Source organism: Ctenocephalides felis, unplaced genomic scaffold (genome assembly GCF_003426905.1).
Source record: "Ctenocephalides felis isolate EL2017-DRISC unplaced genomic scaffold, ASM342690v1 CF-g0.4_SCAFFOLD_01604, whole genome shotgun sequence".
NCBI classification, from domain to species: domain Eukaryota; kingdom Metazoa; phylum Arthropoda; class Insecta; order Siphonaptera; family Pulicidae; genus Ctenocephalides; species Ctenocephalides felis.
This window is the reverse complement of record NW_020537758.1, coordinates 2,746,357-2,762,746: the sequence shown is the minus strand read 5'-3', so window position 1 is coordinate 2,762,746 and position 16,390 is coordinate 2,746,357. Positions and strand designations below refer to the sequence as shown.

The window sequence follows — 16,390 nt, the reverse complement described above, 5'->3', positions numbered from 1 at the left end:
CCAGCGCAGGTGGAAAAGGACGTCTCTTATTTACAGAACCACAAGATTTTTAATTGATGCAATTTTTTTTCGTTATTTTTATTTGTAATTATCAAACAGCAGAAGGACTGATGTTCCTTTCTTAGAAACTTTTTGGGAGTTTCCTCTAAACGTTGTTCTTATTTTTTCTAATTACCAAGGGCAGGTGGAGAGAACGTCCCTTATTTACAGTACCACAAAATTTTCAACTTAACGCATTTTTTGTAATTTGTTTTGTAATTATCAAAACAGCAGAAGGATTGATGTTTCTTCGTTAGAGTCTTTTTGGGAGTTTTATCTGAATTGCATTGTTGTTCTAATTTTTTTTAATTCCCCAGGGCAAGTGGAGAGGACAACTTCTGTCTAAAACTCCACAGGGTTAAAACTTTTTCTTGCACTATTTTTTGGCACCCAGGCGTTTTCGGAGTTTTCTCTTAATTGCATTTTTGTTTTTTTTTATTGGTTTAGACGTTACTTGAAATTCTTGCAAATAATTAATTTTATTAACTTTTCCTAAGATTTTTATTTAAAAAGCAGATCCTTAAAATTCATGATCTTCATATAGTATATAATTAAGATTTTTAATAAAAAAAGGCAAATATTTAGCAAATTATGTATTATTCACCTATTCGTGCGTAATTAAAATTTTCTGGCGCCATTTAGAAACCACGTACAAGTATTGACTCATACCTACTGTTAAAATCAATATTGATAATTTAATTATTTAAATTACAAAAAGCTAATGCTAATTATTTTACGCAGTTTTGCGTTAAAAATTTAGATCGGAGTAAAACTGGTTTCGAGATCTAAGCAATAGAATTTTAAAAGTATCACAATATGAATGGATTATAATTTGAATATAAAAATTATAATTTGAATTATTATAAGGTATGTTATTTAATTAAAAATAAATTGTTCGAGGTGCAGATAAATTTCAGAAAAAGACTAAGGGATATACTACTATATTAAAAATATTTAGAAATATATGTATATATATACATTACTATTTTTTATATTTGTGTAAATAATTCAATTCCAAAGTCAGATTCGTAGCCAAGCCCTTCGAATCAACTTTGAAGGTTTTTTTCGCGATTTCAATCTTTGGACTTCGTGCGATTACACAATTGTTTCGTGTCAATAAACCTTTAATAAGCAAGGACTTTGGTAAATAAGACCTTTGTAAAATAAATTTATATATATATATATATATATATATATATATATATATAACCATGTATATATATAACCATTTGACCTACAGACGTTCAATGACCTGACTAGGGCAAACATTCAAGGGTGAATATCAATACTTTTTGCCTGTGGTAAGGACGTACCTATATTATATCCTACAACATTATATATATATATATATATATATTATATATATAAATCAATATTTTGAAAAATGCTAAATTAGCACAAAAAATCGATACTTTTCTTTTTACGTCAAAGCATGAAACACTAGACTTCTTTCCATGAAATAAATTCGAAATAATTATTTTTTCTTCTATTCTAATTTTTTTCTCTATCATCACAATAGCCTATAAGATATCATTTTATCTCGTTTTCTATTTTTTAAAAAATAAAAAAAATAAGACATTTATTTATTTTTTAAATAATCGACTTAATCAATATATTAATTTATAAGTCATTCACCGAGTTGTCTTTAATTTTAACTTAAATCTATTTTTATTAAATTAGAAATAATTATCGATTATTTTTAGTTTAAAAAAAAAGAAGTCACTAACCTCCTATTGGCTCTGAGTCAATTTCCTGATCAATCCAAAGAAAAATTTGCACACCGAACACGACAGACGTTTTTTTGAAATAATCATTTGTCAAGATTGATTGATATTGATCTGTATTTATTTTTATATAAAGAATGATAAATTTATAATTAATTTTGACTTGTACTTAATTTTATTTACCTACTTCTATCCATTCAGTTTATTACTTACTTGTTTATTTATTTACCTATCTAATTTTTTATTTAGTTATTTATATATCTATATATGTAATTAATTTAATTATTCACTAATTTATTTATTTAGCTACTTGTTGTATGTGTTATATATAGTATATAGTATATAGTATATAGTATATAATTATGTATCCATTAAATATTTTATTTATTTATTCAATAATTATATTTATTTTAAATGACAACACACAAGAAATTTAATTTACTTTAGAGATTTAATTTAATTTATTGTGCGTATCAAATACTTTTTCTATATTTTTAGAAACCGCAAAAATGAGTGTGTGAGAATAAAAATAAATCGTTTAAGTTGGCAACCAAAGGATTTCCTCACAAAATAATTATGGAATTAGTCATTTCGCATAAAAAAATTCAATGTCAATTGGTAAAGAAAAATTAATAACTTTTAATAATAAATAAATCGTATAAAATTGATGTGCACTTCAAAATGCGCCTAAATTACTTAAGAACATTGTAAAAATATTTTCTTCTCTTTGTAAAAATCAGTAGAGTCGTTTTTTTATAATTAACAGTTTGAGAAAAAAAATTTACACTTTCAATTAAGATTTTTGAAGTCAAAGTTATAATTTTTGATCCACTTGAAAATGCGGTTAATTTTGAAAAATATTTGAAAATTATTTATTATTTAGTAGAGACGTTTTTTTATAATTAAGAGTTTGAGAAATTTTTTTTTACACTTTTAATTCAAATTTTTGAAGTCAAAGGTATAATTTTTCTCTCACATAAGGATATCATTTGGACTTTGTGATAATTATTTGTTCGTAAAGGTCACCCTAGATATTTTCCATAATTAGTCAATTTTTGTTGATCAACTTGAGTCTTGACCAACATTTTTAAATAGCCTTAAAACCTCTTAAATGAAACTCAAACTTTTTTTCAACATTTTTGTCTTAAATTGCTTCTATGTTTCCAATATTCTATTTTTTCCTGGAAATGTCTTAAATGGCAAATTCATAATTTTGTAAAATTATTTATGACCAATATTTTTGTCTTGGCCAATTTATTTTTTCATTAAAAAATATTATTAATTTTTCTAATGGCAGTTTAAAGACTCAATTGGACATGTAAACCGTTCGCCATAATATAGTCATACTTATTGTCCCACTGTATACAAACGTGTGCAGGTGCGTCATTTTTATCAGGCAGTATAAAAATGTACTATAATAAAATTTCGGTTTCTATTATTATTTCAAAATTTTATATATCTCAGTTTGTTTCAAATTTATCCATGTTTGATAGTGTGTAACAATTTTTGTGATTACTAAATTGTTTAAATATTTATCCTAATAAACGTGAGAAAATTACACCTCGGGTTTGTTGAAACAAATCCTTTAATCTAGTTGTAACATGCAAAAATGGTATTGTCTGGTGTTCCAAACATCCTTCATTTACTATTTCTATCTCTAAAATTTTGTCAACATTCACATCCTGTAATTTCCAAAACAAACCAACAGCAACAACAACAAAAGATTTTCTATTCACCATCAATGTCATAATCCGGTGATGTTTTCATTCTCATCATTCGATTGATGGTGTCTTCTCATGTTTTACAATCATTTTACGCGCGAAAAATATTTCGAAGGATAAAAAGATAACCAGACCAGACCAGACACATATATATATATATAAACGATTGATATAATATGTGTAGAATATTATACCTAAAGCGACCAACACCAGCACATACTATGATAAAAGTCCCAACTTCGCAAAAACCGTTTTCTCATCCTGAAATGTGATCCATACACATGTAAACGATAGTAGATGGATAGCTGGTGGAAAATTGAAAAGATATTTAGAATTTATTAGTCACTTAAGCCTTAAGGTACCAAAAAAAGTTTTTCGAAAAGATTTAAAATTTTGTGAAAAAATCGGATTTTTGAGAATTTTTTCTGAATTTACATAAGTCCCAAGCCGAGACGCGCAAAACGCCTCTAACCCGAAACGAGGGCTAGATCCAGGTTGGTGTCAAAACCCGCGTACCGGTTAGCGACTATTGTGAATTTCGGTGATTTTTTTTTAGTACACCGGAAATATTATTTGTAGATTATAAAATTATACGAAATATGTAAAGTGATGTATTTAAATTAAGAATTTTAAGTATGTAATCTACAGTTTAGTGTTGTATTATTTAATTTAATTGTCATGTAAGAATTGGTACAAAAATAGTGTTTGTTTTAATGTTTATGTTAATTTTTGATATTGTGAGATTTTAAGTATTTAAATAATTTTAATTGTTAGTAATTAATAAATTAAGTGGTTTTGATTCCAAATACAGATTATAGAGATTAATATTATTAGAACGTGTAATTTGTTGGAAGTGCATTTGAGATATTTCTTGTAACTTTTAAACTTAACGTTTAATATAAATACAATATTTGACAAATTTGTACAAAATTGAATAGTTCATAATACCTCTTAACATCATAGGTGTCTAGAGCAACTCGGTATACTTTAAATCGTATTTTAATGTAAAAATACCTTCAATCAGAATTATAAGTAATGAAATTGCATTTGTTTATTATATCTCTTGTAACTTTTTAATCATTAATTTAATTTAATTGAAATATTTGACAAATTTGTACAAAATTGAAGTGTTTATAGTATTGTCTGATATCATAAAACTCTAGAAAAACTCGTTATATTTTAAAATTGCATTTGAATGTAGAAAATGCCAAAGATCAATCATATATCGATGAAATGAGTTATTGGAAGTGCATTTGTTTATTATATCTCTTATAACTTTTAAATTTAACGTTAAATATAAATGCAATATTAGACAAATTTGTGCTAAATTAAATAGTTTATATTTTTTTCTAACGTGAAACTACCCTAAAAAACAGGTTACCTCAAAATAGAGTTATTTTAATTTAAATGAAATATTTGACAAATTTGTACAAAATTGAAGTGTTTATAGTATTGTCTGATATCATAAAACTCTAGAAAAACTCGTTATATTTTAAAATTGCATTTGAATGTAGAAAATGCCAAAGATCAATCATATATCGATGAAATGAGTTATTGGAAGTGCATTTGTTTATTATATCTCTTATAACTTTTAAATTTAACGTTAAATATAAATGCAATATTAGACAAATTTGTGTTAAATTAAATAGTTTCTAACGTGATACTACCTTAAAAAACAGGTTTACTTCAAAATAGAGTTATGAATCCCAAACTCAGTCAATAAATTATTAAAAATGCAAAATTTTATTATATATCTTGTAAATTTTAAACCGTTTGTCTAACATTTAAATTAAACTAAATTTTTAATAATATTTTCTAACATCATTTAAATTAAACTAAATTTTTAATAATATTTTTTAACATCATAAGCGTCTAGAACAAATCGGTATACTTTAAAATCGCGTTTATAAATAGAGATATAAATCTCAATAGTAAATCATTTATTGATAGTGCATTTATTTGTTATATCGGTTATAATTTTTAAACCGTTGTGTTAAATAAATATATTATATGAAAAACATGTAAGAAATTCAATAGTTGATATTATTTTCTAACATCATAAAGCCCTAAAGCAACGCGGTAGATTTCAAAATCGTATTAGAAAAATAGGTTCATTTTATTCGTGTACTATTTTCAATCACTTTTGAATTGATGAGTGCATTTGTTTCTTATATCACTTGTATCTTTTAAAACTTAATAATATAAATGCTATATTGGACAAATTTGTACAAAATTAAAATGTGTATAATACTTTAAAATCGCAATGAACACAAAAATTTATTAACTATATTTAACCTAATACTATAAAAAATTAATAACGATACTAATTTAGTACTAACTTATTTATTTACCTTAAATTTATTATTTTTTGTCATTACAAGGAACACTGTATGGATAAAAAAATGCCTTCAAAAATAAAAAATATCATACCCATCGACGATATAACCAAGATTGGCATATATTAATTGACATGGATTCTTTCTTTGAATTGAATAAATAGTATTTATTATACTTGTTTGTCTATTCGTATAATATTTAAAAAAAGTTGCTTTCTAATTTTCTCTCAGATCCCTTATTATCCTTTCCCCCACACAAATGTCCAACACGTGCACAACGTGACGTCACACAAGGCCAACAATCGCGCGAACGCGCGGAGTGATACACTTAACCTACAAACTGCGACGATACCCATGATAATTTTGCTGCCGAAATAAGAAAACTATTTTTAGCACTAATTTCGTAATGTCGATGATAACGATGGCGGAATTAGGTTTTTGGGGTCGGATTAAAGATTTGTCGAAGATTTGGAGAGAAACAATTGGGTTTTGTGATAGAAATTCGGGTTAAAATTAGACGCCGGTCCCGCCCTTTTTACGCGAACCGGACGAGCCGATGCGTATAACGCGCGAACGAACGTAATAGTACATTGAAATATAAATATACATATAAATTTATATATATATATATATTATATATAAATATATATATATAATGTATATAAATTTCATATAAATGTATATTCCGTGCCTATAAGCAAATACATGAAGTGTTATATTTACACAAGACCTTCGACATAGCGCCGGTTCCGCCGAAGAAAAATTAAAACGATATTAATAGCGCATTATTTAGGTATACCGAGTTGCTCTAGGTCATTATGATGTTAGACAATATTATAGGTAATTTAATTTTGTACAACTTGCCAAATATTTCTTATAAATTAGACTAACAATTTAGAAGTTATCAGGGATATTAAACAAATGCACTTCCAATAATCTTCCAATAATCAAATAATATGTAATTGATTTCAGGTGTTTCTATGTTCAAATGTGATTTTAAAGCATACCGAGTTGTTTTAGAATTTTATAATGTTAGAAAATAATATAAACAATTCATTCAGTTAATTTGAACAAATTTGTCAAATATTTTATTTAAATTAGATTGATGATTAAAAAGTTACAAGAGATCTAGTAAATAAATGCACTTCCTATAATCCATCTCATCGAAATATGATTAATTTCAGGTGTTTCTATGTTCAAATGCGATTTTAAAGTATACCGAGTTGTTTTAAAGTCTTATGATGTTAGACAATAACATAAAATGTTTAATTTTGTCCAAATTTGTCTAATATTTTATTTATATTCGACTAACAATTTAGAAGTTATAAGAGATATGGCAAACAAATGCACTTCCTATAATCCATCTCATCGATATATGATTGATTTCAAGTGTTTTCATATTTAAAATCGATTTTAAAGTATACCGAATTGCTTTAGGGTCTTATAATGTTAAATAATATTATAGATGATTTAATTTTGCACAAATTTGCCAAATATTTCACTTAAATTAGATTAACGGTTTAGAAGTTATATGAGATATAGCAAACAAATGCTCTTCCAATAATCCATTTCATGGATATATGTTTGATTTTAGGTGCTTTTACTAATTAAAGTATACTAAGTTTCTCTAAGGTCTTATGGTGTTAGACAATATTATAAATCATTTAATTTTGCACAAATTTGTCAAATATTTCACCTATATTAGACATTAGGTTTAAAAGCTAGAAAAGATATCATAAATCCACTCCCTATAAATTACACGTTCCAAAAAAAATACTAATCTCTATAACCTGTATTTGAAACCAAACCACTTAACTTATTAATTACTAATAATTAAAACTGTTTAAATACTTAAAACTTGAAAATATCAAAAATGAACACAAACATTAAAACAATCACAATTTTTGTACCTATTCTTACCTGATAATTAAATTAAATAAAACAGTGCTAAACTGTATATTTTATACTTAAAATTTTCCATTTAAATACATCACTTCTCATTCTTCATATTATTTTATAATCGACAAATAATATTTGCTGTGAACTAAAAAAATCACCGAAATTCACGATAGTCCCTAACCGGTACGCGAGCTTTGACACCAACCTGGATCTAGCCCTTGTTTTGGGTTAGTGGCGTTTTGCGCGTCTCGGCTTGGGACTATTGTAAATTCTGGTGATTTTTTATTTGAAGACATATAAAATATTTTATACGAAAATTTAGTAAATTTTATCACGTTTCTGATGAGGTAATTAAAAAAGTACGTAGAACAAAATTGTCAAGTTATTGGAATAAAAGTAAAAAAATGCCTCGAATCAGTTAGAAATTTTTCTTTATCGATTATAAAATTTTATGAAAGATTTAAATTGATATATATATATATATATATATATATATATACATAGCTGGGCATTAACTCGTTAATCCGTTAATCGTTAATTAACGAAGTTAACATTTTGATTAACGGATTAACTTTTAAGTTAACTTTTAAAAATGTTAACGGACACGTTAACTTCCGTTAAAATGCGAGAAGTCCGTTAATCGTTAATCCAATGCCTACTATTTACCGCACGGCACAGCTTTAGCCAATGCCTTATTAAACGGCATAGAGAAAAGATTTGGACTACTCCTGAATGATGAACAGTGCCAACTTGCCGCGGCATTTCACCCAAAGTTTCGGTTAATGTGGCTGGAAACGTATGACAGCAGTAGAGAGGAATGCAGAAACTATAAACTATTGGACAAAAAATTAATTTTTTTTGAAAAAAAAATGTTTTCTTTATTTTGACATATTTTTGGAAGATCTGAACTTTTTTTCAAAGCAATTTTACTGCTTTAGGACTGCATAGAGACAAAATATAAAGCGCGTAAGCGCCGCGTCGCTGTCTAAAGGATAAACATTCGTACGGAACCCATAGGAATGTAAATAAATTTATACTTATTGTTAAAATCTCTATAAAATATCTGATAATTTGATGTGCATATGTCTAATGATCATTTTGACCGTCAATGGCATTTTTTTTACTTTTTTCATTAGATCTCCCAAACCGCTAGACCTGCCTTCATGAAAAATTGATCAGTTCTTCATAATTGTCAATACAAGTAAAATGTTTTTTGAATTATTAAAATCGAACGCTCCGTTCTCTTAAAAACTGAGTTACCGTTTTTGGCTCAATTTTCCCCATCTCTTCGGAACGGCTAGACCTGCCTTTGCCAAAAACTAATCAGCACGTCTTCTTATCAATACGAATCGAATGTTTTTTGAATTATTCAAATCGGTTGATCCGTGTTCCCGAAATCGTGACGAAATTTTATCATAGCTATTAATAAGTAAGTATACCTTACAACAGTGATTCTCATGCTCATGCAAAAAAAATCAAATTTTGTATTCTGATTTAGTTGTCAATTTATCTAATTTTTTTAGTAAATAGTGTGTGAAATAAAAGTTAATGAAATCACTGTTTTATAAGGTAGACATTACTAATTATTGCTAAAACAACTCTTAAATCAGATGACTCGCCAAAAATATATGTAGGCCTGGTGTCGTATTAAGGGAATCATTTAATAATTACTGCCTAATTTCACAAAAACATGTGTGTATATATATATATTTAATTTGCTTTATTATATAAACTATACCAAGCCTTTGAAAAATCATAATCATTTCTACATTAGTCTCAAGTAAATAAACCTTCAACAACATATAATATAGTACATAATTTTACAGATATTAAAATGCCACAAGATTAGTTATAGAATAGGTTTAATTTTGCTTTATAAATATGCTTTATTGAATAATTCAAAAACACAAAGTGGTATAATGTAAGTTCATTAATCAAAGGAGATCAAATATTATAGGTACCTTATGTTATCAAAGTATTTTATAATATAGTAAATGTAAATAGATAAACCTTTGTATAGAAACAAAAAGATGATATTTGGCTTATTTACCTGTCGTATTGTCCGAAACTCCTCTTCCATATTATGCTTCCAGACATCTCTAATGCCACAATCTTCATTATTAGGGATAGACCCATGAGAACTGCTCGTTGCAGAAGGCATATCCTAAACAATTGAAAAAACTATAATGTGCGTATGAATATATATATTACAATTAAGTAGAGGTAAGAAGACGTATAATGTATATATAGTAATAATTTTCACAGCAGTCAAAATATAAGGAAGAATACTAATTGTTTATACTGCAAAAACATACAATAAAGAGTTAATAAAAAAATTGCAACTATAGCAATTGAAATTTCAAACAGATCGAAATTTAAGACAAACATTTGTTCCTTATGATATATATGAACTAATAATAGCTCGATTACAGTCATTGAAAATAAAACAAAGCATATGTAATATGTTTGATGTTCGAACAAAACTATTAAAAAGCGCTAATTTGACAGCGACTTAATATCACATAATATTATGTGCATATAAGTAACTAAAATCACCTCAGTATTCTCTCTCTGTATTATAACCTCCACCTCTTTTTGTTTATTATTATTATCAACAGCATCTAAATCTTCTTGAGAATAACTCAAGCCTTGCTTTTCCTCCCAATTTTCCCAATAGCTGTCTGTGTGGTCGAATGCACGGCCTCCACTCTCAAGCTGCACAGGCGCTTTCATGGGTGATGCCCTTGTTCTATAATATTATATCAAAGTAAATTCAATTGTATCAAATAAAATATTCAAAATTCTACTGGTATTTATATCAATTGAAATTATTGGTCTTTATTACTTTGTTCAGGTGAAGTATCACTTAAAATAACCGAACAAGCAATGAGAGAGGCGTTCATGGTTAGAAAATACTAGATTTCTATTTTATTTAATAATTATTCTTTGTAATGACATTACAAAGTATTAGTAAGAATATTTATAAAAATAAACATACCCATTTCAACTTTATTTCATTAAAAACTTTGCTAAACACGAGTGAAGTTGTAGTACATTCAGTGTCATTATGTGTCCATAGTCATAGTGTTACCTGATTAAAATTGTTTTCAGATTAGAATTAAAATTAAAACAATAAAGCAAATAAAATAATGATTTTCAAAATAACTCATGATTCATAAAATGATTTGAAATTTTGTATTTATAATACTTATTCCTAATGAGATTTTAAAAAATTTAAACGCAAATGTCATTAGGCTACAGGCACACATGGTTGTGTCATTGTGAGTGATGTTCATGATTTAAAGGACCTGAATCGTTACAAAAATATTGGCCCAAACATGAATTGACAAGGCTCTTAAATAAAAAGTCGGGCTGATTGTAAACATCAAAAGTTGAGGTTATAAAGTAGGGTCGTACTTAAACATCACGAGCATAGGTCATAAAGTTGTGATTGAATATTACTTTCTATCAGTACGTGATCCGAATCAGGTATGAGTCTCATAATTTTTGTGAAAAAGTATTTTATGTATGGAAATTTAATAATAAAACTTTAAAAAATGCATTCCCCTTTTGTTTTTAGTTTTTTTATTATATTAGCCACTGGGGATATCTACTAATTTGTAAACAACCAATTGTAAACAACTTGTCAGCAATCTCTGCTAAGTAAATGTAATCTGTATATATATTGCAGAATAACTAAATAAATAAATCTTGGTACGGAACCCACGGATTTACACAAAATCAGTACACATAATTAAAATCTTTATAAAATATCTGATAATTTTATGTACATATGTTCAATAAACATTTTTGACCGCCAAACGTCATTTTTTTAACTTATTTTTATTGAGAGTCCATAACCGTGGGCCTGCCTTCTCAAATAGTTAATCAGTTCTTTATCTTGTTTTGAATTATTAAAATCGGACGCTCCGTCCTCTTAAAAACTGAGTTACCGTTTTTGGCACTTTTTGCCCCGTATCTCTGTTACGGCTAGACACATTATTTTATTGTCTAGGGCTAGACCTCCCTTCGCCAGAAACTAATCAGCACGTCTCCTTATCAATACGAATCGGTTTTGAATTAATCAAATCGGTTGATCCATAGATAAAAGAAGAGTGGGTTGATCGGTTAATCGTCGACGAAAATTTGTATCCGCACATACACACACACATACATCCATTTTTTCTAAGATATGCCAAGATATTCAGAAACCTTTGGAACATAAAGATATTTAAACATTTTCATTTTCGATTATTTTTGCGATTACTATAACTTATCCATAAATGAAATAAGAGAATTTATCCTACAATAAGTTAAAAAAAATGCATGATTAAAAATTTGACGAACCGTAAACAGTCTGGTTCAAGAAACGTAAAACGATTACAGATACATGTGTGCCAGGCACTTAACAAAAAAAATGTATATAAATATAGATGAAAGAAGAGTATATAGATATGTAATGAATCATTCAAACTAGTTATATATGTGATTCTATTTTTTGATAGTGTTTATCATTTGAAAGTACTTTTTCTCATTTTCTTTATCAGTTCCATCAGGACGTCCCATATATTTCAGTCATCGTCTTATCTATGGTCTGTAGCCACGAGTCAGCGAGTGCCAAGCCACGTCGTTTTGATAGACGTTTGTGAGTTAAGGATTTTGTGTATGACATTTGTTGATAGACTTGGTAAAAATGAATATTTTCCGGTTAACGGGTGATATCTCTCATTTAGTTGCTGTTATAGTGTTATTACTCAAAATATGGAAAACTCGATCTTGCGCAGGTACTTAAAGAATACACTACGAAATATATATGATCCCGAAATTTTGCTGTCGGTTTTGTAGGAGTATTTGCTCTTGCTTGTAAATTACTATTGAAAACTGTGCAACATGCTCTTTTGTAGATAGTAAATCATATGTATTTGCAATGTATATATTTCAAACTATTATTTTCTAGTTATTCTAAGTCAAATCGTTTAATTTTTACCGGAGATTTCAAGTTCAGAAAAGTTAATCAAAAGTGCCTGTAATATTGTGTTGAATAATTCTATTGCTCTATGATCTTCTTATGAATAATCTTATAATCTAAACCTTGTATAAATTGAAGTACTAGATAATATTCCTGAATATTAAAAAGAAAAGCTTCTAACTACATAGTTCACAGTAAAATTCAATTTTAAAGTACACATTTTAAGAATGTGGAATTTAAAATTTGTAATTATATCTGAGTTTTATATGTTTAAATATGTTTAAATATGTTTTTAATAATTGTGCAAAAATCTATGAAGAACTATTTGTTCAAAATATAATTCACTTTGTGCGTGATTGATCAAATCGTGCTTTAGTTATTTCTTGCAATAAATAAAGATGAAATGAACTGCAAAAATGATAAACAAAAAGGGCTATTAAGTTAAGTTGCTCGATAGTAATATAATACAGAATCAATGTTTAAATTTCCCACTTACAGGTAGATACAATTATGTATGCGTCTTCTGTTCATTTTCTGTTCATGAAGTTCTTTTCGTTGAATTCTATTCAATTTCATTGTGATTATTTTTTTTATTGTGATTCAAAGTTTATCACTAAAATTAAGTTCAAAGGTATATTATAGTAAGTGTATTTAAACTTTTTATAGTGAACACTTTTTCACTGTTTTATTGCAGGTATATCAGGAAAATCACAATTTCTATTCGCAATCGTCTATATAACCCGATACTTGGATCTCGTAACAACTTTCATATCTGCTTATAATACTTTTATGAAATTAGTATTTATTGCTGCATCATGTGGTACCCTTTATCTAATGTACATTAAGTTCAAAGCTACTTATGATTCGAATCATGATACATTTCGAATTGAGTTCTTAATTTTACCATCTGCTGTACTGGCTTTGCTCATCAACCATGATTTTTCAGTGCTAGAGGTAAAGTATGATTATATGATTGTTTTTTTTTTTTAATATTTGTTTGCTAATTTTTATTTGTTTTGTGACAGATTCTATGGACTTTTAGTATTTATTTGGAGTCAGTTGCTATATTGCCGCAGTTGTTTATGGTCAGTAAAACAGGGGAAGCAGAAAGCATTACCTCTCATTATTTGTTTGCTTTGGGAAGCTATAGGGCTCTGTATTTACTGAATTGGGTAAGAATTTATTTAGTGTTAGTTATAATGAATTATGTAAGCAGTTAATTAAGTGATTTAGCACTTTTTGTTTGGTGTTTTAAATGTGGTTATTAAAGCAAATTTCTACTTGAAACTTGAAAAGAAAACTAATTTTACATGATCCATATTTTCTATTTCATTTAAAATTATATTTCGGATTCAGGGTATTACGTCATGCTCCTATTGGCCAATGTACATACTCAAATATTTAAAAAAAAATATAGCAATATTATTAAACTAGACAATTTTAGTTTAGAAGTGTCCCCACTTATTTTTTGTACTTATGTTACTCTGTTTTCATTTAAAGGTATATAGATATCTTGCTGAAGATCATTATGACTTAATTGCCATTGTAGCTGGAGCTGTACAAACAGTATTATACTGCGATTTCTTCTACTTGTACATTACCAAAGGTATTTAAGACATTTTCTTTAATATTATTTATATATTTATTAACATATTTTTATAATTACTAGTTCTGAAAGGCAAAAAACTGCAGCTGCCAGCTTAAACCAAGGATTTTTATTTTTTTAAACATAGTGTATAAGTTTATAAATGATTGAAAAGTGTATGAACTAAGAAATTGACATGCTAATATAATATATGCTATTATTTTCAAATGTTTAATGTGATTTGATGAATGTTTCTCAAATTATCTCCTTTTCCGTGCCGCATTTATTAATACATAATATGCATATTTGTGCATGTATACAATGTGTACATACATATTTTAATGTATTTATACATACACTTGTATGTATTTGCGTATAGATTATTATCATATATGTTTCTACATGATATGCATATTATTTTAAGATGTATTTCGCTATTTAAGTTTTCAGACATATTGAAGCAAATTTTATATATTTTGAAAGAGAATTGAGAGAATTTTACCTAGTTTTATAATATTAAATAGGATAGTTGAATAATATATAGGCCATTTTAAGTTTTAGTGGAATTGTAATATATTGTCTTACAATTCATGATCTTAAATAATAATGCAGTAATATTTAGCTGTTCCTTATTACATCTAATGAGGATAATATAAAATTAAGCAAAATATATATGCGAGCTCATTATACAAAATGTATATGCTAACATAATTTCTATTAATAAAGAAATTGCGAAAAGTATATTTGCCTTGACCATTTGAATCGATTTTTTATTATGTTAAATGTTTTCTCAACAACTTCTTAGAAAGCTTGTGATATACACCTTAACTACACTCGGAATCTTGGTATCAAAATCGTGTTGAGAAAGTGTTTCTATTAAAGATCGAATTTGTTGATGTCTTCAATGATGAGGAAAAAAGTGTTTACAGTTTAAACAAAATTAGATGTAAATAATGTTGATTGGTTTGTCTGATGATCGTGAGGCTATTTCTATGGGCGAAAAAAAATATCATTTACATGAAATAATTTAAGTTTGTTTGTAAGTTTTCCCATACTACATTTTTCTCATCAATAAAGTAAATATTTATTTTCGCTGTCAACTACAATATTAGAAAGATAATTTTTCGATATTATTTCACTATATAATTTGTTGAAACTTCTGACATTTTTACGCATGAATTGTCATAGCCACTAAAATAATGTTCATTGGGACACTTCATATGCATAGCGTTAAATTTTCCTGCGTTTTTGAAACATAAGTAATATGAATTTCTATCCAATTTGTCCGGAAATCTACCCTCCGAAGCGCAACTACAAACAATAAATTGAGTGAATTTTCAGACGATTTTATAATTTTTTTCAAGACTAAAATGAGATAAGTTACCTGAAAGTATCAAATGCGCTAGTTTTGGATTGTATATCTTCTAAATTGATGCTTTGCCTCCGCTTCCGAATTTTTTCCCTTCGAATCTCGTTCTTTCTTTTCTGCGTACTTGAACATATTCTTCTTAATGGATCAAAAGACGTATTCTGTAAAAGATTATGTTTAATTTTTTCAAGTATTACAGTTTAATTTTGTAAAATGCTGATCCAATTAATTAAAATCGAGTTTCACACACAATATATATCGTCGATAGATCGATGCATTACACTTACAGGGTCATTCCCTGTTTTGAAAATTATATAGATTATGAATTTCGAGTCTCCAATTATATTAATCAAATAAAACTACATTCGGGTTTTACCCGAAACTACATCCAAATCCATACAAAAAATACTTTATTTCATAAATCCACTTATAACTTATTTGCTTTACCGGCGGACAAATCATTCTTGTAGTATAGTACCCCGGTGATCCTCGCATCTTGCGGCATATATAAAACACAGTTTCATCATATGGATCTGGCATTTCTCCAGATTCAGTGCATGTAAATGAATTATCATCATAAATAGCTAAAAACATATTATTCATGAGAAAAATATTACTGCGAAATATGTTTAAAGTAGTTAATAGATAACATTTTTCAATTTAATAGTACTTGAATCGGCCTTAGGTTTATTTGCTTGTGATTTTTCTTGATCCAGTTCCTGTGATTCTCTAACCAATTTGCGAGCTT

General features: G+C 27.3%; 3 protein-coding genes across 3 annotated transcripts in view; 2 read left to right on the top strand and 1 right to left on the bottom strand.

Moving 5' to 3' along the window:
• The window catches only part of LOC113372377 (myc protein-like), a gene marked incomplete in the record, with an annotated part of 72,424 nt that overhangs the window by 8,217 nt on the left and 47,817 nt on the right, over positions 1–16,390 (top strand).
• Positions 12,259–14,498, top strand: LOC113372378 (ER lumen protein-retaining receptor). The gene is made up of 5 exons (XM_026612700.1): positions 12,259–12,503; positions 13,383–13,642; positions 13,714–13,860; positions 14,189–14,294; positions 14,358–14,498. Exons 1-5 carry the CDS (start codon positions 12,413–12,415, stop codon positions 14,390–14,392), a joined length of 639 nt encoding a protein of 212 aa, XP_026468485.1. The 5' UTR covers positions 12,259–12,412; the 3' UTR covers positions 14,393–14,498.
• LOC113372827 lies at positions 15,404–16,236 on the bottom strand. The gene is made up of 3 exons (XM_026613165.1): positions 16,090–16,236; positions 15,658–15,803; positions 15,404–15,584 (listed from the first exon to the last, which is right to left on the bottom strand). The coding sequence occupies exons 1-3, from the start codon at positions 16,234–16,236 to the stop codon at positions 15,404–15,406; spliced, it is 474 nt and encodes a 157-aa protein (XP_026468950.1).

Coding starts and splice junctions, on each gene's coding strand:
- LOC113372378 (XM_026612700.1), top strand. CDS start 12,413: ATGAATATTTTCCGGTTAACGGGTGATATCTCTCATTTAGTTGCTGTT. Junction 12,504..13,382: donor GAAAACTCGATCTTGCGCAG/GTACTTAAAGAA, acceptor GTTTTATTGCAG/GTATATCAGGAAAATCACAA. Junction 14,295..14,357: donor CTACTTGTACATTACCAAAG/GTATTTAAGACA, acceptor TATAATTACTAG/TTCTGAAAGGCAAAAAACTG.
- LOC113372827 (XM_026613165.1), bottom strand. CDS start 16,236: ATGTTTTTAGCTATTTATGATGATAATTCATTTACATGCACTGAATCT. Junction 15,804..16,089: donor CAAGAATGATTTGTCCGCCG/GTAAAGCAAATA, acceptor AATCTTTTACAG/AATACGTCTTTTGATCCATT. Junction 15,585..15,657: donor AGCGCATTTGATACTTTCAG/GTAACTTATCTC, acceptor TATTGTTTGTAG/TTGCGCTTCGGAGGGTAGAT.